Genomic DNA, 27,335 nt, shown 5'->3' on the forward strand with positions numbered 1-27,335 from the left:
AGAGATATCTCACATACCCCCTGTCCCCACCCATGCACAGCCTCCCCTGCTGACGACATCCGCCACCAGAGGGGGACATCTGTCACAACTGGTGAACCACACTGACACACCGTTATCACCCAGAGTCCATGGTTTACATGGGGTTCGCTCTTGGTGGTGTACGTTCTGTGGGTCTGGACAAACGTATAATGACGTGTATCCACCATTACAGTGTCACAGAGTAGTTCCGCTCCCTAAAAATGCTCTATCCTCCCCCTATTCATTCTTCCCTCACCCCTACTATGATCAATTTTAAAACCTGCAAATACTGGTGTGTACATATATGTGATTCACAAAATTATAAGTTTAAACAATGTTGGATATCAGATTAAATATATATAACATAATCTTTAAAATTTTTTCAGCATATTTTCATACAGGCAGTGGCAAAAGTTTTGCAGTTATGATTAAGGTTTGGTTGTATGATGAAGATGATTTCTATCAAGTGAGATGAAAGATTCATGAAAAAGTGCCTTCATTTTCAAAGTTAACCTTACTGTAGGGATCTCTGCTGTACTACAGTCCCCAGGATATCTGCACCAGGATCACCTGGCTGGGTTTTTAAAAAGGCAAGTTCCTGGGATTCACCCCAGACCTATTGAACCGGAAGCACTGTAGGTTAGTCCAAGAACTTGCATTTTAACAAGCCCCTGAGATGATTTCGATGCATAATAAGTTTGAGAACACCAAAGAAACATCCCTCACAAGGCAATAGCTTTCCATTCCTTTAGCCATGTTCAAATGAGTTTGTATTCTGAAGACAGGACGGTGTGGTGGAGATAGAGGACTGGATTATCACAAACCGGTTTTACAGCCTGAAGTCAGGACCTGGAAGCATGGGCCTAGGTTTTCTCAGTTATACAATGAGAAGCGTGTACCCAGTGATCCTCAAGGTCCCTGCTGTGTCTCTGTTCTCCTAAATATTTCCATTTAAAGCTGGGTTTTGGAATCTTTCCTTTATCTTTTCTCACGCTGAGAATGGAGTTTACATGATCCTAAAGCGATGAAGCAGCAAGGAAGCGGAGGCCGTGGCTTCCAGCTTGTACGAGTATATTTCTTAAATTCCAGGAGCGACTCACGAGGGTTGAAGAAGAAAACAGGTGAAATGTAGAATAATTCAAACTTCTCTCAAAAGAACGCCAACACGGTCATGTGGAGAACTAGCATATTATATCCTACAGATCGGCGTTAAGTGAAGAAGTAACCTAAGTAAATCTAGATTGACACGTTATTGATAAGTTAAAGTTTTATAATACTTGGTAAGGGTTCACGTTGCAAAAGGAAGTTCAAGGCTGAAGGGAAAATGCAATTTTGTAGAAGTGATTTCACCTCAAGTATATAAATTTGCAATTGCGATCAGTTCCTTTTGAAGAATGTTCTATTCCAAACACCTGCGAACAATTTGTATTTAATGTAAGAATATATGTATAATATAATATGAAAACTTGGCGAAAATACAATTAAGACATTTTAATCAAGACTAATTGCTCCTTTAAGGAACAAAAATACTACTCAATTAATTTCGATTTTCTATAATAGAAAATTGTAAACCTTCCTCGATGTTGTGAATAGAGCCTAGAAGGTAACATTTTGTTAGAATAAATCACGTTTTATATTTATGATAAAATTACATTAGGCTTTGAAAAGGAAAAAAATAATCTCTAATGTGGGGGGATAATCCCCATGTACAAATAAAAAGGACCATTTTCTGATATTTATCAAAAAGCCCTAAATAAAGTACTCAAGTAAGTGAGACTCAGTATCTTCTTGTGTTGTTTTCTTTGTAACCCCGGGGCCTCAAGCGGGGCCTGGTGTACCGTTGGAGCTCAATAAATGTTTGTTGATGTTTGCAAGATTGCAGTGCATTTGATAACTAGCAAGAAAGTCTGATACAACTGTAGGGATAAGACAGATGCACAGGGCTTGTGAGAGACGCTGACAGGTGCGTAAGGGGCCAGGGAGATCACCCTGGACCCAGGATGAGGAGCTGAGGTCTCAGAGATGTTTTAGCAGTGGACTGGTACATTTGGTTTATTCAGAAGTTCATTCTGGCAGTATGAAAGTGCAGGAGCCCATTGGCCAGGAGCCCAGCAGAAAGCTGATGAAGTAACGCACCCCACAAATGGTGCGAGTCTTCATCTCAGGTGCAGATGTGTGCTCTGCATCTAACCACCACAGAAAGAAGGCTGGCTTGAGGGTATCGTTTGAGTCTGATTTGCTATCCCTGCGGCCTTTGACTGGATGGGACGGACTGGACAGACCAAGGGCCTCTGTGGATAATGTGTGTGTATGAGCTTTCCCAGGGGACTGCCTCGACCGGAAGACATTCCCAGGCACAGTGCTGCCTATGGTGTGCTCTAAATGTGTACTTGGTGCGTGCAGGAGAGAGAGGGAGAAGGAAGGGATGGGAAATCCCAGACTCAGATGTTGCTCACGTCAGGTGCGGTGGAAGGAATTAAGAAACAACATGAATCAGAGGGTTGTAGGTAAAGTGGAAGACTGACCCACACACCATCTTTTCCAGAATCCTCCTGGGGAGTACAATCAAGAAGCCTGGAATCTAAACACTAAATGTCGTGGACTCTCTTGCAGCTGGCGTCTCTGATGTGATTTAGGTTCCAGCAGTCAAATGTACATGTGTGAGACCTGAGTTGAGCTGAGTTAGATGAAGGGGCCACAGCAGCAGTGGACGTCCATTGGCTGGTCTCTCTAGCAGTCTCGGTGTGGCTGTGCTGGTGGCTTCCAGGTCAGAGCTCCTCAGCTGAGGGGGTGGGATTCCAGCACCAGCCATTGGGACAGTGGCATTCTGATCTCTACAGCTTCCTGATCGACTAATACTGAGTAGCTGGTTTTGTGCTTTTGTTTTGGGGGTCATTCCTGGAGACTGAGACAAGACCTCACTCCTATCCCCCTTCCAACAACTTTGTAGCACCAAATTCTGTGACTTAATCTTTTTGCTTAAAAGACTGTGATGTTTGTTATTTTCAACTCAACTCTGATACAAAGAACCATTATTTTAAAGGGACCATTATTTTCCACTTGAAATAACAGTCACCACTGAAATGCAGTGGAATTTTACTTTTCCTCTGTTATAGAGAAGAATCAAAGAGAGAGTGTCACTAAAAAGGGGACAATTGTGTTTTGGGCCCAAGAAACCATTTTTAACTGCATATATGTTTTCACTTTGCAGTCAGTTATGTGTGATTATTGGGCTTTCATTCATTAGAACATATAAACTCGATGCTCATTTGCTGATATGCATAGGCTCTACAAGGTAATTTGACTTCAACTACATTTCTGAGAAGTTTGGGAGCATTCACAATTATTTTATAATAATAAAATATGTTATATTTTATTATTATATTAAATGTTAGCATGCCTTCCTATTTCTTTGCTTTAGTACTTCTATTAAACTACCATGTGCCAAATTTTTATTATTTCAGAGAATAGTCCAACTTCCAAATCATCTAGGAAGATGTTTTTGACCAGCTAAGCCAAAGAAATATCCCAGATCATTTCACCCAGAATTATTTCTCTCTCCTGAACAATTTATTTCCAGTCTTTGTCACTTGGAATATGTTGCCGTAAACTGCTAATTTATGTTTGCATATAACTTACTTCCTAAGTAGACACTACATTCCTTGGAGTCAAGAACTATGCCCTAGAGTTGAGGCTAGTGTGAATTTTTCAGTAGAGTGTGATGTCTAAATTTTAAAAGCACGCCTCCCACCTACTAGCACAGCGTGTGATTTCAGTCATCATCAGGGTTCTCTCCTGGGCATCCGGGTCTTCCGGAGACTCCTTCTAAATCCAGCATTCTCGGAAGAACTCTGCCGGCTCTAACCCTCATGTCACTAACTTCATGTGCCCTTGCTGCTGCCCTGTTGTATGTGTTCTGTGCCGAGGTTGGGCAGGGAAACACAGACTATGCTTATTGTTTTCAGGGCCCGTGCCTTCCACCATTGTATACACATCCCAAAGCAGTTCTCCATTTTGGTGCGCCATGTGCAAACTACTCTGGTCTCTGCCCTCCTTCCTCTTGTGGAAAGTCCTCACCTTCCTTCAGGACCTGCCATTTAGGCTTTGAAACTTCAAAGCACTAGCTCCCGTCCCCTCCTCCTCTGGGAAAATCCAGCCTAGACTTCACACAGGATAGTTGGGAAGAAGGGTGGAATTGTCGTCTTCTAGCTTCTGACCACTTTGGCGATGGAAGAAGGAAAAATACAAGATAGAAATAAGTGAGGTACCGAGCCAATGACAAAGATTTCTCTGTGCCCACTGTTAGGGTCACTGAGCATCTTGCCCTGTGCCTTATTTACAGCAAATGATCAACGAACAATAACTGGTAAGAAAGTCATTAATAATTTCCTGTTTAAAGTATTTATTTTGCATTTATAGGATGATATTTATTTTTTAGACATTTAAGGAATAATATTTAGCTTTTTAGGCTTTATGTCCTTCAAATATGTGCCATTAATCACCCAAACAACTTGTTTACAACTGGAATCTTGGAGTTCCTTGAATTGAGTCCACAGATATTAAAATAATGCAATGGTCGTTACATAGGGAAACAATGGGAAAAAATAACCTCCAGAGAGAAAACCAAAGATCGTGTCTATATCAGCGCTTCTCTTTTGATAGCACTGCATATTTTATAACTCTCCATTTTCTATGTAGATAATTTAAATCTGAGATTTGTGATCATATATTTTGTCAACTTCGCTAATCAATAAGAATATATATTGTTAATTCTCAAATTGAAATGTACAAATAATTTCACAAAAAGATTTTACATGTGCAGTCCTGTATTTACTGTAATACCATATCATAAAATATGTATTTCCATTTATTATTCATAATAGAACACTGTCACACTGCTTTGATATGGATTAAAACGTCAGATACAGAAAATAAATATGCTGTGTATGGTCTCACTACCAGTATCCTGATTCCAAAGCCATTTTTACTGTGAGAACAACATCTTGCCAGTGTGAGATACCGGAGTAATGTAGGGGAATGCGAATTGAGAAAAGAGCTTTAAGGTTGATTTTTAAGAGGCAGTTTATTAGAGCATTGCAGAGGGTTACAGAGTAGGTAGATTTTGAGAAAGTGGGAGAAATGAATGCCGTTCCTGCCTCCCTGCCTGCCTTGCTTCTTTCCTCTTCTCGTGTCTGCTGGTGAAGAGAAGGAGCACAGTGGGAAGCAAGTCGGAGAGGTTGGATGGGACTTGTGTTGACTGTTTCTTCCAGTGCAGGATGGGGGAGTCCTGTCTGTGAGTGGAGGAAGAAGCCCCTGAAGGAAGACATGTGACGACGTAGGAGAGGTCTGGGCTGAGAAACAGCATGATCTTTCTTCTCCTTCTGTTCCCTGCTGGGAGGTGCAACCCAGCCCTACAAACGTGGCCTATTGCAGAACCCAGGAAGGAGCTCTGAATTCGCGTGAGAGGAGGGTACAGACGGGCGCAGGCCACCAAGGGCTGGCACCCGGGAGACGCGAGTCCAGGTGGAGTTGGGAGTGATGCTTGGTGAATGGCCTCAAGAGCTGTGGGATGAAGCACCTGGAAAAGAGCTGCACATTCCTCTGGGAGAAGAACACTGTTCCCTGGTGGCTGTCGTCCTTAGGAACTACTCTGTGGGCTAGGTTTTTCTTCCCCTTTCTGTGAGACTGGAAGAGAAGCCCCCTCTAACATGTCCCATGGAGGAAGTCAGAACCCAGGGGCCTCACCCTCGAACCTCATCCAGAAGCCTCACCCCACCGGCTCCTGCTGTGGCTTCCCGGAGAAGGAACTGCTGCCTGGCCACCCATCACGGCCCAGGGACCCCGCAGTGTAAGCGCAGGGCCCCCTAGGAAACCCACACTGGTTCACAAATCGTCAAGATAGTGTTTTGAGTCTCTCAGGAGGACACAGTAGCTTGAAGTCAGTTTGAGAAAAGAGAGATTGGGAATAGATACTAGAGAGGAGCTGGGAAATCAATGGAGGTCATCACTGAGGGGGAGTCGGCACAAGTTCACGCGTGAGTTCCCAGCCTCGCGTTTGGTTTCCATTGTCAGCGTTTGTTCCCTACCGTCAGTTAGCCACAACCAAGCATGGACGTTGCCTAGTGGTTAGTGCTTTCCGAAGTCCAGAAACACTTTCATTTGCAAGTTGAATCCATATCTATTGTCGTGCTTTATGTAAGCTCAATGTAAGAGCTAAACGGTGTGAATTTAGATGATCTATTCACGCAGAAAGTCTAAGCAAAGCCCCAGACAAAAACTAGTTTCCTCGTCAACAAAAGGGAAACAATACTGCTCTCTACTTCATGAAGTTATTATGTGGTTGAACTTACGCATTTCCTCTTAAAATTAATTAGATGGCACAAATGGTCAACTCTTTTGTAGATTTTAATACTGTGAAATACATTCATTTTTCCAATTCTTTAGAGCACTCATTTGTTATTCAATGATATTTGATGAGATAGAACTGAATTTTTCCTTATTTTTAATATGAAATATTTCATATATACAAAAAAGTATTATAGAACATATATGTAAAGTATAACGAAAAATAAAATATACATCATGCAACCGCCACTCAACTTAAGAAATAAAACATTTCCAGTACCTTTGGGGCTCAGAGTTGGAAAATTTTCATATCTGCATGAAAAAATTATGTTCTCCCATTGTTGGGTACACTAAATTTTGTACTCAACAAGTTTAACAAGTTTAGTCTCCTGGACAGATATATAGATATACATAGATAAACTTGTTAATTGTGTTGTTCAAATCTCCTCTATTATTAGTTATTCTTGATCTGGCTGGTCTGCCAATTACAGAGAGAGGTGTGTAAAAATATCCCACTGTGGGGGGCCGGCCTGGTGGCGCAAGCAGTTAAGTGCGGGCACTCCGCTGTGGCAGCCTGGAGTTCACCGGTTCGAATCCCAGGCTCGCACCGACGCACCGCTTGGCAAGCCATGCTGTGGCGGCTGTGGCAGCATCCCATATAAAGTGGAGGAAGATGGGCACGGATGTTAGCCCAGGGCCAGTCTTCCTCAGCAACAAAACAGGAGGATTGGCAGATGTTAGCACAGGGCTGATCTTCCTGACACACACACACACAAAAAAAATCCTACTATGAAGGTGGATTTCTCTATCCTAGTAGTTTTATCAATTTTTTGGCTTCATATGTTATTATATATAATCAAGTTTAAAATTGTCACATACAACATGAAATGAATACTTAATTTAATAGTAGATTATCCTCTTTATCCTAAGTATTGCTTTTTGCCTTGAACATTAACCAGTTTTGCTGCTGTTGTTGATAATCTTTCCCTGGGATATATATTTTTTATCTTTTTATTTCAAACATTCTGTCCTTTATAGTTTAGGTATATCTCTTCTGAACCTCTTTTAGCTGAATTTTAAAAATCTGACGTGATCGTCTTTGTCTTTTGATGATGCTGTGGTGCGTTGCACGTACCGCGAGTCCTGCCTTGTTGGATTGTTTCTGCCGTCGTGTTGTGATTCCTGATTGTCTTGCTTGGTCTGTGTGTGTGTGTTTCAATTCTTGTCCGGTCTGGATTGACTTTTTCCTCACTCCATGTTTTCCCTCTACTGGTTTGGATATTATACACTCCATTTCAATTATTTTTGGTGGCTACCTAACTGAAATTTTATTTTCAGTCACTTGTACGAAAGTTGAAGCTGAAGTTCTTGGTCTCAGAGCCTCAGCACATGTCCCTGGAGCAGCTGTCTGCCTCAGAGCCGGGCTCCGTCTCTGAGTTACTGCTCCTGTTTCATTCTGCTCCTTCCAGGATCTCCGCACTTTCTCCCCAGCTCAAATGCAAATTACTAGTTTTTCTCTTAAATATTTTATCCAGCATTTGCAGCGTTTCGTGGCAGTAGAATTTTTCAGGATATAGTCCTCAGTGTGAACTTGTTTGTAAATTTATTTTTTGTTTTTTCTCAGAATGGACTAAGAAAAAAATATTTATATATATGACTTTTCCATGTAGGAAATATGCGTTGGCTACTACTGAGGAGGTGTATGTCTTCACTGTCTTGCTACACTGTGCATTTCTAATATTATTTACCTTTTGGTAGAAGAAAGATGTTATGTCTAGAAATAGTGTATGGCAAAAAAAAAATTAAGTGGCCTGAGTGACCAGATGAAATGCTGTGAGATTGCATTAGAGTCAGGTTCCATCCCCGTGGTCAGTGCCTGCACATGAACATTGTACAAAGGTTTCCTGAAACAGGTGTCCTTGTGATTGGGCCCTATAGGATGGATAAAAGTCCTTCACATTTGAATTTTATAAAAACAAAAAGACTTTGATTTTCAGACCATTGTAGCTTAGCATAAAGCACATACTAAATTGGGATCTGAGAAACTAGTCCAGGGGCCAAATCGGGCCTGATGTCTGCTTTGGTAATAAAGTTTTATTGGCATACAGCCATGCTTATTATGTTTATCATTTCCATGTTATCTGTGCTACTTTGTGCTACCACAATAGACTTGAGTAGAAGCAACCAAGACTATATGGCCCAAAATGTCTAAAATATTTACAGTCTGGCCTTTTACCTTAAAGTTTCCCAACACCCATCCTAACTCATTCTATATTACAAAATAAATTTATAGGGAAACTTTGTCCTTAGCCTAGCTTTCTCTTTCTCATTTGTATTTTTTAAATATATTTTATTTGGTGGTTCTCACAATAAATATCTACTCATGCACTCCCTCTGTGCTTAGAGTTTATTTCCCTTTCTTTGATTAGAGATATTTCCTTGCTCCCACTTCTTAGTAATTATTTTCTTTAATAGAAGTTTTAAGGTTTCCCCTGCTATTTTGTATGGTTACTTTTGAAACAATAGGTATCCATAGTGTTTTCTACCAACTTGATCTTAGATTAATGTGTTAAAACTATAAAAATGTAATGAATCAAATAACTTAAATTGATGAAGTATTCTTGTGTTCATTAAATAAAATCTCACTATGCCCTTCTATGGACTAGAATTAGCTGGCCTTTAAGTTGAGGGTTTCAGATCCTAAACTACTTTGTGTCTAGTGTGTGTGTGTTTGCTTTAATTATGGAAATTAAGTAGAAAAATATGTCGATAGGCAAAGCAGGCAAGGGATTTCAGAATTTTAAAAGTGTTCATTAAAGTTCTGCTCCAGAGCTGTTGGTGTTAAATGAAAGATGTAACTCCAGGACTTCAAATTACGGGGCTCAGACTTCGCTTACTTGCTCCTTTTTCTGGGAGACTTGCTCCCTGCAGTTGTCTCAGATGTGGAGCATCAAACTGACTGCCTGAATTAACAGTAGCATGTGTGCATCCGTGCCCTGGGAATACTCTCGTCCCGGAAACTGGCTCGGTACACAGATGCATTTGATTAGCCATTTCTCAGGAGTTTCTCTTTTGGTGTCAGAGCCAGTGACGGTTGGCTGGCCTAGGACAACGCTCTCAGTCTCATTTACAAACCAAGGCATCTTTCACTGGGGTTCGCTGGATGTCATGGTGCTCCATATAGAACGGCACAGTTTCTCTAAGTTTAAGGGATTTGGGCTGATGGGCGAGGAGGAGAATTGAATCGTATTAAATGTAAACATTCTTATGGGAAGTGGTTTTCCTCAACAACCTTGGCTGTCCCACCTACAGTAGTTATCAATAAAGAGGGTAGCAATCCTCATAGATATAACCTGAGAGAGATCAAGCAAAGTTGGGGTATGTAAAACTCTGAATATTTACAAGGTGATGTGGAAGGACTAGCAGGCCCAGATATAATGCGTAGGGTAATGTTCTGTATACTGTATGAGATCACAGACTTGATGCCAAATAAATAAGCTGTCTTCAGGAGTGGAGTAAAGGAGGGTGTTTCTGGAAGACAGATTGCCTAGCAGTTAGTTTAATACAGTCTTTTCCCAAGTAGGGATCGTGCTTAGATAGTGGGTCATGGAATCAATTTACTGTGACAAACTTTCTAAGAAATAGGAATTAGTATTAAACTTAGAATAAGGTAGCAGATATCAGAGTGTATCGTATGTAGTTAGGCTGAGTATTTTGTAACTTTTGCTTCAGTTATATACTTGCATGAATGCAGTTACAAAGTGCTGAGTTCCTGTGGAAATACTTTGAAGCCACGTGTCTGAAAGCAGCAGAGGTGTGGAATGGATCCATGAACTCTGCTGCTGGGAACAGTGATTGTAGAGTCTACTTATACGTGGCTCGGGGTTAGTAAGCAAAACTGGGACTGTGGCTACATGCTAATTCACGTCTTACCTTTGGAGGTAGATTAGTGGGGGAAATTGCTTCCTATGTTTTGCTTTCCTTCACATAGCTATACCTCTGTTAGGAAAAGTTGTTTCTGTTTTTGTCTTCCATCATCTCCTTAGTTCGCTCCCATTTTGTCTTTTGCCCAGGAGATTGCATCAACAATTTGAAAGCTATAAGGAACAAGTGAGGAAAATAGGGGAAGACGCGCGGCGTTACCAGGGCGAACACAAAGATGACGCTCCGACCTGCGGTATCTGTCACAAGACCAAGTTTGCTGACGGGTGCGGCCGCCTGTGCTCCTACTGCCGCACCAGGTTCTGCGCGCGCTGCGGGGGCCGCGTGTCCCTGCGGTCCAGCAAGGTGAGTGTCCCTGCGGCCAGGGGCCCCCGTGCATGTGGAGACGCACCTGCAGAGAGCGCGCTGCACAGCTGCGTGCGTGGACACGTTGGCTTGTTCTTCATTTGTCATACGGTTCACATGGGGGAGTGGTGATGAAGATGGTCCGTCAAAACTCTCCGTAGTGTGCGTCTTAATGAGTGATTCCCATCCAAACCAGCAGGTTACCTGTGGGAGCGCATTTGCTTTCTGGGGAATATAGTAAATGTAGATTTAGAATCACAAATTATAAAACCCTTGAGAGTTGTTATGGCCAGTTCTTCTTGTAAAAAGAAAAACAACTACTTTTAATTTCTGCCACAGTTACTTCAGATTGAATGAAGGTAAACTGCAAGGTAAACTGTGAGGCATTAAATCGCACCAGGATAATAGTATGTGAAGCAGTGATTAGCCTCTGAGTGGAGCTGCAATTTACTATCATGTTAAAGAAATGCAGTGCTAAGTTTATCTCACGGAAGTTATTTGGATATTTAAAGAGTATGTCAAAATACATTTTTTTTTTAATTTGGGTTTTTTTGCACCTGTTTTCTTCTCTTTCCTGATGCAGTTTTCCTCAGGTGGCTTAAAAGAGCTACTCTTCTGTTGGGCCAGTGCTTTAAATATACGCTACTTTTTGAGGCTCTAAGATGCTAATATAAAGGAATAAATATTATTATTTATGGAATACTAGATTAATTCTAATAAGTAGTTTGAATACATTTTAATGTTGTACTTTATTTTATTCTCTATATTAAAGTACAGTAGAATTATTTATAGGGATGCCTGGGTGGGTCTTTTTTGATATATTCTGCAATGTAATATAGAACAGTTAAGATGATCATATACCTAAAGAATTCCCAGTGTTTCTTTAAATAATTTCTGATTTTATCTAATCACATATAGAATTTAACTTAATACAAAGTTATATTTAAAAATAACAAGACTGCTTTAAGCAATCCTTGATGTCTTCCTACTTGGGAAAGTCACAGTTAAAATTAAAATGAACCTCCCAGCCAGCACTGTCTTCTTTGGTAGTGTATTTGAGTTGTAAGTAGGGTATTCTAAATTCTCTCCAGAGGAATTAAGACATTCAGTAAAATACACAGACTATTATACTTTAAGGTGAGCCTGCTATTATCCTTGCGGCCTCGGGAAGATATTAACTTCTCTGAACAATAGCTTCTTTATCTATGAAACTGGATAGTAATAATTACTGTATAATGTTGTTATGAAAATTAAATTAAAATAATTAAAATCTAGGTCTTTATGATATGGATGTTTAATTTTTTTTTTAGGTTCCATTCTTATGGCCACATAAGTTTTATTTTTCCTCCAAAAAGTCATCTGTTTTTGTTAGTCCTCATTTGCTGCCTTAGGCCTTCCTAGAAGAAGCTTGGGACAAGATCATGTCCGATACCTAGAAAGTGCACGAGACCTATTTGGTAACTTCCCCTCCTTCAGCGTCTTAAACGCACTCGTTGGAATGAATTCTCATGAATGAGACCTGGGATGATATTCACACTGTTCAATGACCCACGTAGTAGGGTCCTGTCCCATCTGGCAGTGAGCAGTGGCGTGCACATGGGCTGCATGTGTGCTAGCTGGGCGCCCGTAGATGTTAAATGCTTTCAACCTCTCATCATGGGTTTGAGACACACCAATAACAATACAGTTAACTCTCCAGATACTGAAATTATTAGGGTCACACTCATGGTCTGAAAAGGAGAGATGTTTAAAGGAAATGGAGCTAGGAGGTACCTATGATTTGGAGCAGACACTCAGACCTAACATAGGTCATCCGTCTTTACTAAACCCATCCAATCTTGGAAAAAGTATTCAAAGGTACAAAATAAAAGAAAGCACAGCTTAAAATATTTAATCTTGGGCATGAGGCAAAGAAATTGCATACGTTGGTTTTTCCTATGACATTGTAAATGTTGAAATGTATATTACAAATAAATATTGCTTGTGGAATAATTTATCACTAAAATAGTTAACATATTTCTTTTTCATTTTTGTTTATTACAGACATTTCCCTTTCTTAGAATTTTCCAATTTGTAACTAAATATTTTAACAGTAATTTGATAAAATTATTCATACAAATTTTATGTATTTTAATGTCTTTTCCAAAAAGAAGTAGACTAAATATGGTAGTGAATTAAGCTTTCTTTCTGAAGAATGTTTTAAATGTAGATTTAATAATCCAAGTTCTGAAAATTTCAGAAATTATAGTACCCAACTTTTGTGTCTAACCTGTAGCAGGATCCACGTATGTGCAATTTCAACGAATGATTGAACAATGGCTATTTTTTGGGAAGAGTAAGCATTTACTTTTCAAAATACCTGTGTTTTAACACTTTAAAGTAACACAAAATTGTTTTCTTGAAATCTGTTTATTAATATATGCCTTATTTTGTTTTTCTCTTCTTTTTCCTCTCTCTTTACTCTGCTTCCTTGGATGCTTTCACACAGGAGGACAAAGTGGTTAGAATCCATGATTTCTTTCCTATTGTTTGTTATTATAATGTTGTGAGCTTTATTAAGTGAATGTTTCGCTTAGTGTTGTTAATACTATATTTCACAGAGAAATTATATGCTAGAACTTATATGCTTGGAGCTCTTTCCAAGTTCTCATGAAAAAAAGTGAAATGAACATCTAGGAGCATTACAGACTTTTATATTACTAGGTAAAATCTGGGTAGTTTGAGTTCGTGGGAATGGAGATATTTTAACATAATTTCAGTCATCGTGGGCTCATGTGTCCTCTTAGCTCTCTGAGTTTTGAGGATGACTCCATCTGCCTGTAGGAACGATAGTGTCTGATGGACTCCACCTCTCAGCACCCAGCAGGTGCAGAGGCAGGGGATTAAAACTTGATGCAGGAGTGGAGTGTGCTGATTTAATGGAGAGAATAGGTCAAGTTAAAATCAAGAGCTCAGAATGAAGGGATTTTTCTGTGGAACACAGGTGGCAGAGCTGTCATATTGAACCACATTTTGCACTTTTCTTCTCCCTCAGCATAGAAAATCACTCTTCAGGGGAGTCAAAGTTCCCGTTTAGCTCTTATCAGCTGCAGAGATCAGGAGGCTGCCCTCAGGGAGACAGGGTCCCAGTGGAACCTCGGTCAGCCTGTCCTTGGTAGACATACTATGCACTTTCATTCAGTAAACATTACAGTTTCCCCAAAGCTCACTTATTTCCCAATATGAGATGGAGCCAATGAGTGTTTCAGGTTCAATATATCAACTCAGCTGCCTTTGTTCAACTGTTTTAAAGTTTAACTTATGCACTGCAGTGCGTAAGTAGCAAGCATGGCATTAAATTGAACATCAATCTGTGCTTTTAAACTTGATGCTAGTATATGTTCATCGGTTTTTTCCTATGAAAAATAACTCAGGTTGAAAATTACATAGGGTGATGTGTTTTCACTAAGTGTGTTTGCTGTACCATTGGCGGATGTGAGGTCATTTTAGGGGTTGTTATTTTAATACAATAATGTACTACATTAGGGAAAATGTAACTAGAACATCACACCTTTGGTTTCATGAATATTATTACTTTGGATGAGTCTTCATTTGAAGTGTACATGATTTTAAATTCCTTTAAAGAATAAAATTTTAAGTAAATAATAATGCTAGTGTTATGCAGACTGGGTGGTGAGACTTCAGCTGCTATTGTAGGGCCAGCCAGATTCATCGTCCCTTTGACAGGACTTCCTATAATGGTGGGTTATTTGTGCTTCTTATGATTACTGACTGTGTAATGAGTATACAGGTGGATTTTATGGTTCTCAGGATGACAATAGAGTGGAAAGTCCTGTAATATACAACCACTTTCAACTATTTTCTTCACTTTGGTTAGAATGCATGTATCTACTATTTATTTTTAAGTACTTTGTCATAATTTCATTAAAAACCTTTTTGGCCTATTGAGTTTGTTCAATGAATTGCCTTTCTAGCCCGAGAAAGCTGAAGCCAGAGTTTGTCTTAGTGGTGTTAAAGAGAACAACTGAGTGTGTGACAAAGTGCTTCATTGCTGGTTCTTTCCCTTATCCTCTGAGATCTTTTATTTTTGGTAGAGAAATTATAATTTACAGGTGTTCACACACGCACGTGTGTGTGTGTGTTGGTATGAGTGGAAAGCAAAGAGGAATAAGGGTGAGTAAAACTTTTCTAAAAGCAGTGTCCATCTTGATCAATGTAATAATACTGAATTCTGCTTAGTCTGTTGGATTGGTGAGTAAATGTGACTCCTAGTTTATATGAGGACTAAGGATCACTAACAGACAAATACTCCTTTTCTTTTGTCAAGTACAGCAAAAAATATTAAGGATCATATTTTTTGGAGCCTGGCAGTATTTTATTTTAAAACTTCACCCTTAGCCTAAATCACATCTGATAATAATTTGGAAGAGTGTAAACTTGCTTATAAAGAAAATGGTTGTCATAAAGAATCACTTTGCAACTGACACATGTAATAGCTTATAATGGGAGATTATTTTATACAAGTGCATACTCTCAGAGATAAAACTGTGGTTGTTTATTAAATTGAAAGCCCTCTACTGTGCCTAAATATATAAGGATGCTGCAAAATTCCCCACAGCCTGTTTAAATTCTTTTTGGCTTTGTTTTACTCTCTATTTGGTGGGAGAGTATTGAATTTAGATAACTCCTTCGATAACATTAACACTTTTCTGTTTGTAAACCAGCTGAATTGAATCCTCCAAATTCAATTCCTTTGGGATTTCCAAATTCCCGTCAGTATTTTTTTTGGTGGGGATGAATATAGCAAGTAATAAAGAACTTGCTACATTTCTAGTTAATCTTTATTTTCACACACAAAAAAGTTTCAGGCATTATAAATTAAGAATATTTTATAATAAATGTCTACAGTACTCTGAAAAACAGAACCCTACCATTTTCTTATTCTTTTGAAATGTGAAAGCTGCACGTACCTACCTTTTAAACATCATGTGTAAAAAAATACTTTTTTTATGTCAAGATAATAATTAATGAGGTACTATGTTTACAGAGTCATCATTTTTTAAACTGGCTCCTCGTGGCTTTCCATTGGTGTTTGTTTTTAGAAATGATGCTAAGTCACATGCTGATGAAGTATGTTTTTATAGAAAAAGCTATCAAAGGTAGGGGTTGAGTGGGATGGGACAAGGCCAGCTGAGTTTGGAACTGGCATTATTGTAAAGTGATATCTGTGGGGTGATTGATTCTTAGCAGCATAAAGAACTTGGCTGTCACACACTCTGCTCTACCGAAATGATTTGTTTTTTTTTCCTCTCACTAGGGTTAGATAAAGACAAGCAAGCCAGTAGAATCATAACTATTTTAAAAAGTGATTTGTATCATTGCATTAAGTATTTATTCTTATTATGAAAAAATCTTCTCAGAGTTATCCATATTTAGTCCATAGCATGATGAAGCATATGATCATGATTTCCATCCTTCAGTCTTTTGAAAACACGACTGTAAGAGTTGCCTGGACCCACTTGCATGTTCTTTTTTTTTTCTTGATGCTTTGATGATAGATTTTTCTGCAAGTATGTACTCATAGAGATTTTTACCAGAAAGATAATATAGGCCTAAATAGAAAAGTTTATGAATACAGATAGACATATCGATAAAGAAATGTTAAAGTTTGTCGATAGGAGAAATTTCATTAAGCATTTAGTTGATTAGGTTTCTCAAGGTGTCTCTTCTCATCTTGTTGTGTTTATCCTGGAGGGGAGTAAAACGTCAAGTTTTAAAAACTTTTTTTTTTTAATAATTTTATTTATTTATTTTTTCCCCCAAAGCCCCAGTAGATAGTTGTATGTCATAGTTGCACATCCTTCTAGTTGCTGTGTGTGGGATGCAGCCTCAGCGTGGCCGGAGAAGTGGTGCGTCGGTGCGCGCCCGGGATCGAACCCGGGCCGCCAGCAGCGTAGCACGTGCACTTAACCGCTAAGCCACGGGGCCGGCCCTTAAAAACTTTTATGTGAGATAATTCAGAAAGTTGCAAAAGTTTTTATTCCAAATCTGTTTTTGGAATTTGTTACACTGTTTTTCGAAGGTGGGGAATTTTAATCTCTCACATTTGGCATTACTATTCTGGAAATGTTTGCTGACAGTCAATAGTCATTGGAAGTTTATAGTCCTGGTTTTGCGTCCACTCCCCAAACCATTGTTCAATACCCTTGTAAAACCTATTTTCAGAAATTACAGTCTCACAAATCAGTGTTAAATACAGATGCTTAGAGGGACTAATGGAGCGGCACCAGGGTGTAGAACGTTAGCCTCTTCTAGTCCAGGGAGAGGGGCTCCTGTCAGCATAGCTTCACAAAGCTGGAGGCTCAGCCGTGGGTAGAGTCGCTGTTTTTTGTGCACGTGAGTTGTCAGATCTCTTGTTTGTATACCTAGGCGTGGACTTGCTGGGTCATGTGATAGCACTATGTTTAACATTTTCAGGAACTGACAAACCGTTTCCCCAAGCAGCTGCAGAGCTATATTAGAGGGTTCCAATTTATCCACATTCCTGTCAATGTGGATGCCTTCTTGTCTGCCTTTTTAAATTATACTCATCACGTTGCATGTGAAATGAAGTGGCATCTCATTACGCTTTTCATAAAGCTGCTTTTAAGCCAAAGTTATCAAACTGGCTTGATATCTCCAAGGATTCCCTTTGATTGTGTGGATTTAGACTCTTGTGTAAAAATGCTTCTAAGTGAGCAATTTCTTGAGAATGGACTTTTCTTAAAAGGCGAATATATTCAATGTGTTAGATCTTTAGTTTCTTTCTTCTCGGGGGATTCTTTGTTTCCCTTATGTTAGAACTATGTAAGTACTTATTAATCTATGTGAATCAATCAGAACTGGAGCTCTGTTAAATTTAAAATAACTTGAAATCTAATAACTATCTGTCTAGACAGCTATCCTTGGGGTGCACACAAAGTAAGAGATTTTTGTCACCAAGTGAAAAGACTACTTTTTAGACATTCAGAAAGGACTAGCTGCTTTGGTTTAGCACTCAGCTGTGGGTCCAAAATTACCACAGAAACCCAAGCCCAGACTCTTCTTTCATTGTGCATGAGACGTTCTGTGTGATGTGAGCTTTTAGTGGCGTGCAGACAGACAGACGTGCATAAAGACTAACAACTGGATTTTCTGTCATCTGCACCCAACCTCCAGTGTATCCCTGATGTCTGCATCCAACAGGTTTCACTGCAGAGAGATTCCCAGTTGTTGCTGCCACAGGTGGGGAATGTGCCTCAGTCACACACAAAACCTTGTCTGATGTTAGTGCAGCCGCTCCAGCTCTTACGTTTGCTCTTTACGTGATGTATCCTTTTCCATCCTTTCAATTTCATCCTATTTTTATGTTTGAATTTAAAGTGTGTCTCATATAGACAGCGTATACTTAGGTCTGTTTTTTTGTTTTTTTTTTAAATCCAGCCTGACAACCTCTGCCTTTGGATTGAATTTTTAATACATTTATATTAAACGTTATTATTGACATGATTGTACTTATGCCTCCTATCTTACATTTTTTTTTATCTCATTTTTTTGTTCCTCTGTTTCTCCTTTACTGCTTTGTTTTGCATTAAATGAGTATTTTCTACTCATCTTTTCATTATTTCATGATGTTTTCAACTATAGTTTCCTTGTTATTTTCTTGGTGGCTCTAGGGTTTTCAATATACATCTTAACTTATCAGAATCTACTTCATGTTTACACGACCTTAATTCCAGTGAGAGATATAAATGTTAATTCTATACAACTCTATTCCCTCTTCTCCTTTTTTTGGGCTATTTTTAAATATATTTTATGTCTGTATACCTTGTTATACACCCAATAGTACATTGTTGTAATAATACGTTGTTGTATACATTGTTTATAAAATTTTATGTCTTTTAATGAAGCTGAGAGAAGAAATGAGAGCAAGTATACACTTATAGGATGTGTTGTATCATGTTCTTATTTACTGTTTATTACTTTTCATTTCTTCCCGTGGATTCATGTTACCATCTGGTGTCATTTCCTCATTACAGTACAACATTGTTTCCATGTACCTCCATTGTGCTCTTACTGTCAAATATATTTGATGTCTATATGTCACAGGCTTAACAATGCTATTATATTATTGTTTTATACTACTTTTAAAATCATTTAAGATAACAAAAGAGAAGAAATATGAAATTATACTTTTTAATTACTATATAATTATCTTTACCAGCATTCTTTGTTTGTCATGTGAACGCGTATTATTGTCTAGTGTCACCTTCAGCCTTAAGAACTTCCTTTAGTATTTCTTTAAGGTGAGTCTTCTAGCAATGAATTCTGTCAGCTTTTGTTTATCTATTAATGTCTTTATTTCAGCTTCGTTTTTGAAAGATAGTTTACTGGATACAAGTGTCTTGGTTGACAGGTGTTTTTCCCCTTCTTTCAGCACCTCAAATATATCGCCCCACTGCCTCTGACCTCCACTGTTCCCTATGAGAAGTCTGCTGCTACTCTTACTAAGATTCTCTTGCACATGGCAACTTTATTTTCTCTTGCTGCTCTCAAGAATTTCTCTTTGCCTGTGGCTTTCAACATTTACTGTAATGTGTTCGTGTCTGGGTATGGATCTCTTTGTGTTCCTCCTAGTTGGGTTCTTTGAGTTTCTTGGATGTGTAGATTAATGTTTTCCATCAAATTTGGAAGTTTTTATCCCTTATTGCTTTGATTTTTGTTCTGTTCCCCCTCTTTCCTCGTTACAGCAACTCCTATTATACATATGTTGGTGCACCAAATGGTGGCCCACATTTCTCTGAGGCTCTGTTCATTTTTCTTCATTCTCTCTTATTATCAGATTACATAATCATTATTGATATATCTTTAAGTTCACTGATTCTTCCTTCTGCCACCTCAAATCTATTGTCAAATTTTTCATTTTGGTTATGGTACTTATTGACTGCAGAATCACTTTATTTTCTTAATAATTTATTCCTCTTCATTCATCTTCTCTATTTGATGAGACATTGTTGTCACAACTTCCTTTGTTCTTTGAGCATCATTCCTTTCGTTCTCTGAACATACTTATAATAGCTCCTTTAACATCTTTGTCTCGTATGTCCAACATCTGGGCCCCCTCCAGGGAAGGTTCTCTTGCCTCCTTTTTATTCTGTGAATGAGTCACACATTGCTGTTTCCTTGCCTGTCTCATAATTTATAGTTGAATAATGGCGGTTTTAGGTAGTATATTGTAGCAAATCTGGATGGTGATCCCTGTGCCCACTCCTGGGGCTAGTTTTTGTTTGCCTCTTTATTTGTTTTGTGGGCTGGCTCTACTGCTCAGTGAAGCCTGTTTCCCTGCAGTGTGAAGCCTCTGATGTCACACTCATGGGCACTGCTTTGGGCAGGCACACGTCACTCTGCCTCTTCCCCGAATGGACGATGGTGTTTTCAACCAAGCTGTCTTTGACTGTCTCCCTCTTCCCGATTCCCTTGTTAGCTTTTAGCTACTCTGCGTTTATTGGAGGCAGTTTCTGAAGCCTATCCAATTTCATACTCTTCCTGGTTGTCTGTGTCCCTAGTTCTTTCTGTTGAACACCTAGCGTGTCTCTTGTTGCACTTGCTTCCAACGTGGAGCAGTCAGCCTCCTCCTATGACTCAGCACCAAATCTCCCTTGTTTGGATGATGCTGCTGTGCTCAAGCGTTCCCCACCTCTGTCCCAAGGGAGACCCTTCCCTTGGAGGAGCTACAGAGCTCTCTCTTCCAATGACCTGCCTCTTTCCCTGGCTGGGGCGGGGGATGGCAGCCTGCCCCTCTCACACAGACACTCCTGCTCCACGAGTGTGCCACTGGACGGGGTCAGTAACTCCTGGACCTCTTGACCTACTTTTCCTGATGTGCAACCTCTGCCCTGTGAGCAAGCTGAGACGAGGGCGGTTAGGTTCCAGGAATCTTGGCCTGCCACCCACGAGGTAGAGCGTTGCATTTGCACTTCAACAAATGCAATTTTGATAGTGATACACGCCAAAATGTACTTTCTGTTTAATTTAATATACAAGTTCTTTCTGTGAGCTTGTTATTTCATAGATTCAGATTAAAAGTGTGTGTGTGTAATGTGTATTGACACATAATAAGAATGTTACAATAAAGAAAATAAGATTACCAACAACTTCCTCTTAGTATACAGGATGACAACTGTCTGCTAATTCTAGCAACATTCCTCCTCAAACCTTTTGGCGCCGAAAGTGTCTTGTGCCCGTTTGTTTGGGCAGTCTAGTAGACCATGACTGTTCTTCATGTTCTATTTATTAGAGCTGTTTTGAAGATACTTTTAAAACTTGGTAAAATATGTTCTAAATTTAAAGAGTACTTTGGCAGATCCTTTGAAAAGTTTTTAAATATGTTCTAAGTATTGTAGTCCTTCCTTGAAGTTAGGCCCCTAGTAGATCTTAACAAGTCCTTGTTTTCATATATTACCTTACTGTGAGATACTTGGTCTCTGCCCCTGGTCCCTGACACAGAGCTCCTAAATCCCTTGTAAGTTCCTAAGTTTACATCTTTTGTTTAACAAGGTGACTCTGGGTCGCTCCTGGAGGGGGCAGGTCACCAGAAGGACCAAGCCATGATTAGAAGCTTGGAACCTTCAGCCTTACCTCTTGTTCTCCAGAGAGGGAGAGGAGCTGGAAATGGTGTTAATAATTGATCATGCCTACATGAGGAGGCCTCCGTAAAATCTCAAGTGTAGGGGGTTTGGAGAGCTTCCAGGTGGACAAATATATGCACACCAGGAGGATGACACACCCCAACTCCAGGGCGACAGAAAATCCTGCACTCGGGACTCTCCCAGACCACATCCTATGTATCTCTTCTGGCTGTTTGTCTCTATCCTTCATCCTATCCTTTAACAAACTGGCAGACATGAGTGTTTCCCTGAGTTCTGTGAGCCACTCTAGCAAGTTAATCAAACCCGAGGAGGGTGTACTTGGAACCCCTGATCTACGTGCAGTTAGTCAGAAGCACAGGTGACAACTTGGACTTGCACTGGTGTCTGAAGTCTTGGGGGGGGCAGTCTTGTGGGACAGTGCCCTCGACCTGTGGGACATGATGCTACCTCCACGTTAGTGTCAGAATTGAGTTTGATTGTAGGACACACAGCTGGTGTCACAGAGAATTGCCTGTTGTGGGGAAATCCCCACACACATTTGGTGACCAGAAGTGTCAGAAGTGAAGTGTTCTGTGGGAGTAGTGAAAGAGATTCACAGGAAGGAAACACAAAGGAGGGAAAACTGGATTTTCCCCACATAGGAGGGAAAAATCTGGGTTTTTTCTTTACACTTACTGTGGCATTTAACAAATAAATTTATTCGTTGAGCAATTTATTTTGTTGTGTAATATGTATATGCAATAGATTCTTTTCGTACATAAACTTCAGCAGCAAATATTTTGTTTTCAAAATTCCATTTCATTACTTTATAATGGTGGGAAAATAATTTTATTCATTTGGTTTATAAACATTGTGTTGTAAAATATTTAATTTTCATAAAAATCAATCAAGTGTTTTTATTGAACAGTAAAATGCTGTTGCAGCAAATTATATGGGTAAAAGTAGAAGACGAAATCTTCCTTGGGGAAAGTGTTGTGCCTTTGGATCTTGAGTTACTTCTAGGGAATTTGAAAACCGCGTGGAAACACAGAAGACCGACAGTGCTGGTCAGAGCGCAGAGTGGGAAGTTGGGTTTTTGGTGCAAGCTAGGCCAGACAGAGCCCCCATGAGGAGGTGGCGCACAGATGGAGAGCGTTACAGGGGGCTTCAGGAGGGCCGTGAGGCAGCCTCAGGCTGTGTGGCAATCAGTGATCACAAAGGTTTCTTGTTTTACTCAAATTCTTTGATGTTTTCCTTGTTGTTGTTATTGTTTACTTTTACACATGGTTAACATTTTTATTACTCATTAAAATTACTTTGTTTGTGTCATAAGAATATATCTTCTTAGATCTATATTTAGTTCTCCTTAAAATTTACAGTTGCCAGAGATGCCTAAATTGTTATTAGATATCAGAAGACCGTTTGTTGGGGTTGTGTAGAGGAGATTCATGCACCAGAAACAGTTTGGGTTAAGTTACTAGCTGACAATACTATTAACGTCCCTCAGTGTATCTTACTCTTTTGTACTTTCATACCTTTGCGTAGTTTCTTTAAGTACCAAAGTAACCCTGGCCAGCCTTCCCCACTGTGGAAGAACAGCTGACTGAAGGCCAAGAGAAGCTCGGATGCCGTCCCTGAGCGTGATCGAGAGCATGAAGCCCTCCCCGAGTGGCTCAGGCGGAGTTGGCCCCTTCTGCACTTGTTTGCACATCTTCATCACAACATATTCAACTTTGACTTGTGTTCCTTGCAGGTGTGGAAAGAGTAAGTACTCCTTTGAATACTCAGTGGTGAGCACATAGCTTGACACACACTAGGTACCCGATTCTTATTTGTTGGAAAAAGGTGGATTAGATGAGATAAATAACTTCTCTTCAACTCTGACATTGTGTATGTCTATGAAATGTTCATTTCAGTGGCTGCAGAAAATCCTTCCTAGAAACGAACTGATGTCTATTAGGAAAGTCTTTCTCTAGCACTAGATTACCAGGTCTAATCCCTGTGCAGTTTACATCAGAGATTCCACACGGCCTTAACATTTGCTGCTGTCAGCCCAGTTCAGTTGTCGTTTAATCATCTTCTTGGAGCACACCGTCACCACTGACCTATTGTAGGAGACCTGTCAACTCTGTCACCCAACTCAACCCTTTGTTTCTATTTACCAGAATAGTATGTTCTCTTATTTTCCTTTGAGTTCTCTCATTTTTCTTTGAGTTCTCTCTTCTCTTAGAGATTGAAGAAATAAAGACTATCCTCCTGCTTTTATTGTGGGTTAATTACAGGTAAATACCTCTCATTTTGCCCTGTGTATGACTCTATTTTTTCTGTATCTTAACTTTATTTTCAGTTTTTGGTGAAGAAGGAAAGTTGGGAATATTAAGATGAGTTACAGGACGTGGTGTGAAAAAGATAATAGGGATTGTATAAAATAAATTAAGAAATTATATAACTAACACATCTTGTGTTTCTACCTCAAAACTGTTCTTTAAAAAGAGAGCAGTTTTGATTGAGTCTGTTTTGGATGTCTTTAAAGCTACTTTATCATCAAAGTAAAAGAAAAAATATTGTCAGACCTGGGTAATCGTCAGTGTCTTATCGATGTTGCCTAGCTGTTTTGTGTGTGCTTTTGATCCTAAGGCATGTGTCTTTCTTCAGCTAGGTAACTTGACTTCTACCTTCATCAGTGTTTCTCACCTGTCTGCTTTGCCCTCTCCTGTCTATTATGTGTATATTGAATTTCCCCTACCTATCTTCTCAAATTTTTCTCATCTTCTTCACCACCTGCCATTATTAATATTTTTCAAAATCTCAGAGCTATTCTTACATGATTCTTTTTCCATATGAATGCTGAATCATCTCAAAATGAGATTTCTAGTATCAAATTGTCTTGTTTCTATGGAAGAAATGTTTTCTCAAAACTCCTTAAGCATATGAATTGTGAATTTTCTTTTTTATGTAAGTTTTCCCCAATTCTATTAATATTATATAATATGGCTGTTTCTTAGAGAAACATTTCCTCTGATTCCTCAGAAAAGTCCCACTTTGTTCAAATGAAATTTTCATTCATTGGTTCATCTTTTAAATTTGAGGCTGGTCTCTTTCTAAATTTTGGTTTTAGACAAAGAAGAAAGCTTTCATTTTCTATGAGTCCAATGTGTCTGTTTTCTGAAAGGTGTAAGAGTGAGGCTGTGGGTACGATGCCATGCAGCAGGGAGCTCAGGGCAGGTCCTTGACAGGATGTGGTTGAATATCCAAAGTACCTGCCTCAGAGCCCATGACATGCAAAATAAGATCGTGGGATTAATTTCTTCCGTCACGAATTCTCATGTTGTAAACAGTCTCTACTGTTTATAACAAATTTTAAAGGAAATATTAACGCATATATTATTTTGGACGTGTTTTTAATTCCTTCACTTTGCTCTAATTGCTTGGATGACATGGACCATATTTTATTTTTCTTGATGCTTTGCTCTGCGTTTACCACAATGCTGCAGATAGAGTCAGCACTCTGTGGATTCTGAATGAATGAATGGATGGTGCTTCTCTGCACCTTCCCTTCCTCAGTTAAAGTTTTTTGAAATTCCAGTGTTTGAAACTCTAAAATATAGTTTTGCGTTTTAGCACGTCTCTTTCATAAAACAAAATCATTGTATCTATACTTAGTTATTGTATGGAGCTGTCTCCTGGAGCCCATGACCTCTGCTTGGCTCTCCACTCTGTCACGTTACATGATGTGAGAGGGATGTTTGGTCCTCTTCTTTCTCATACAAGGCTCTGTAAGGTACTCGGGTTGAGAAGAATTAAAGCAGGCTCCCCACAAGCTTTTCTGCTTAACCAAGTGCAAATCTGAACCAACCCCAGGGGTGAACGGTGCGTGTGTGAAGGATGGGAGCAGGAGGACGGGAGCAGAAGGGTTTCAGTGTTTCGGACAACTCAAGATTTGCATCTAATCCGGTTTCCATCTCATGAGTGCTCCTTAATCACACACTTCTTGTCTGGCTCTTTATTATTAACTGGAATTTGCTTCAGTTTATATTTTTGGTAGGCATATGAGTTTGACTGAAAGCCAAATACTTATAGGTGCTGAGGTTTCTTAGTCTTACGTAAAATGGATAACACGTTATTGAGAAGGTGTGTATTACTAGGAACTGATTCCTCCATTCTTTCAATTCTCTCTTGTATTACAAGGAGCTTGTTTTTAGAAATATGTGACCCAAATACATAATGGATTGTATTTTTGCTGTCCTTTATAAGCCAATTAAAATATATGATGTGAAGTTGAATTACAGAGTGATTATGTTTGTTACAAACACTTGGGATTGTCTTTATTTAGCCTTGTCAGGGCTCTGTAAGAAAGTGTTTCTCCGCACTTAGATTTTTGGTTAATGCATTAGAAAATATTTGACTAAAAAATAGAATATTATAGGCTAATATAATATTCTTCCATAATAAGTTACTGCATGTTTTTGTGATTTTTTAACACATTTTGCAGGTGTTATTTCTTTTTAATTTTATTTCAAAAAGTTAAAATTCCTTATTAGTTCTGCTACTCAAGTAGTTGGCTGTAGTATGTGTCTTATCTACTCTCTGTTCCACTGTGGAGTTAATGTCATTTACGACTCAGGTAACTCCCTGCCACTGCGTCAGGAAGAGTGCTCATATCCTTAACTGTTTGTATTAAGGTGCTTTCTTTGAACCTGATTTTTTGTTTGCATTCACAGAAAGCCTTAAAAATAATATTATCTTTGAAACATTTAATTCCAAATTGTGATACAAATATAAATGTCATGTTTAAGCATATTTTAGAACTAGAGAATATGGCTAGCAGGAGTAATTCTTTATGACAGAATGTGAGCATATAATTGCTGTATATTTTTGCTTGGGGACTGCATAAGTCTCTTTCTATTCCTACTTGATGTAATTTCTTGTGACATTGCTGAGATGACCACTGAGGCACCGGGACTAGAGTGAGGAACACTGGAGTCAATGCTAGAAAGTCTGGCTTTAGGCACAAACCCATCCCATCCTCTAACAATTGGCAACTCACTTGAACTTTCTGCCTCAAGTCTTGTGCAGAGGAAACGGCGGGACCCAAGACCGTTCCCCTTCCTGCGTGGCTTAGACTTTGGGGTCCTTGTTAGGTCACTACAGGAGTCAGCAAGATGTGCCAGTGCAGACGCTGGGGGCGTCACAGCAGGATCTGTAATTCTGAGAGTAGGCTGAGAGTGCACACAAAGCAGACGGATGAGAATGGATTAAGGGATCATTGTCAGAACCCAAGAAAACTGGACATACGTAGATGGAGGACTGCTCTACTGTGTTCTGTTCGTACTGATGTAACACAGAACACATTTCCAAGATTCATAGCCACATGACTTATTGTTTCAAAACCTCCATATAATTATATTTAGATAATTATTTAATTTTCAGAATTTCCCTACCCTACAGGGGCAGCAGACTTGTTCTGTGAAGGGCCAGATAGTAAATATTTGAGGCTGCATGGGTCTTAAGTTCTCTGTCACAACTACTCAAATCTACATAAATGAACAGATGTGGCTGTGGTGGGATGTAACTTTACTCACGGTTACAGAAACTATAATTTTCACGTCAGAAAGTATTATTTTTCTCTCACCATTAAAAAATGCAGTTGCTGTTATTAGCCCCTGGGCCATTCAAGAAGAGGTGGCAGGCGGGGTTGGCCCACAGGCTTCAGGCACCGGCCTCTGCTTTAGAGCGGTCTTCTCCAACACTACCGTCCACCCCGAGTGGAACGGGAGGAGCGTAAGGCCCATTGCAGTAGTAATTTTATCCACTGTCTCTCCCACTTACAGAAAGTGTGTGTGTGTGAGGGAGGGAATACGTTTTTCATTGGCTCGTGAGCATTAAATAAGATGATTATATGTCAAAATTTTGCAAAATATCTGGCATATAATAAGCATTAATAAATTACATATACATATATAATAGTATATAACATTCATATTTAATGTATAATTAAGTAATTTTTAACATATAATGTATTATATAAACTACCAAAAT

The 27,335-nt window shown here is 39.3% G+C and overlaps 1 protein-coding gene across 5 annotated transcripts in view; it reads left to right on the forward strand.

The window, feature by feature from the left end:
* The window catches only part of RIMS1 (regulating synaptic membrane exocytosis 1), a 442,630-nt gene that overhangs the window by 189,764 nt on the left and 225,531 nt on the right, over positions 1-27,335 (forward strand). For 3 of the 5 annotated variants that reach the window (XM_087438805.1, XM_087438803.1, XM_087438804.1), the window contains 2 exons: positions 10,437-10,650; positions 13,139-13,150. In XM_087438805.1, coding sequence (XP_087294931.1) covers positions 10,437-10,650; positions 13,139-13,150 — 226 coding nt within the window. Of the gene's footprint in view, positions 1-10,436; positions 10,651-13,138; positions 13,214-27,335 lie in introns of those variants that run through there. The other 2 variants (XM_087438807.1, XM_087438808.1) reach the window with 2 other exon arrangements.

Source organism: Ceratotherium simum, chromosome 13, assembly GCF_057802395.1.
Source record: "Ceratotherium simum simum isolate JZ-2026a chromosome 13, ASM5780239v1, whole genome shotgun sequence".
Classification (NCBI taxonomy): Eukaryota; Metazoa; Chordata; class Mammalia; order Perissodactyla; family Rhinocerotidae; genus Ceratotherium; species Ceratotherium simum.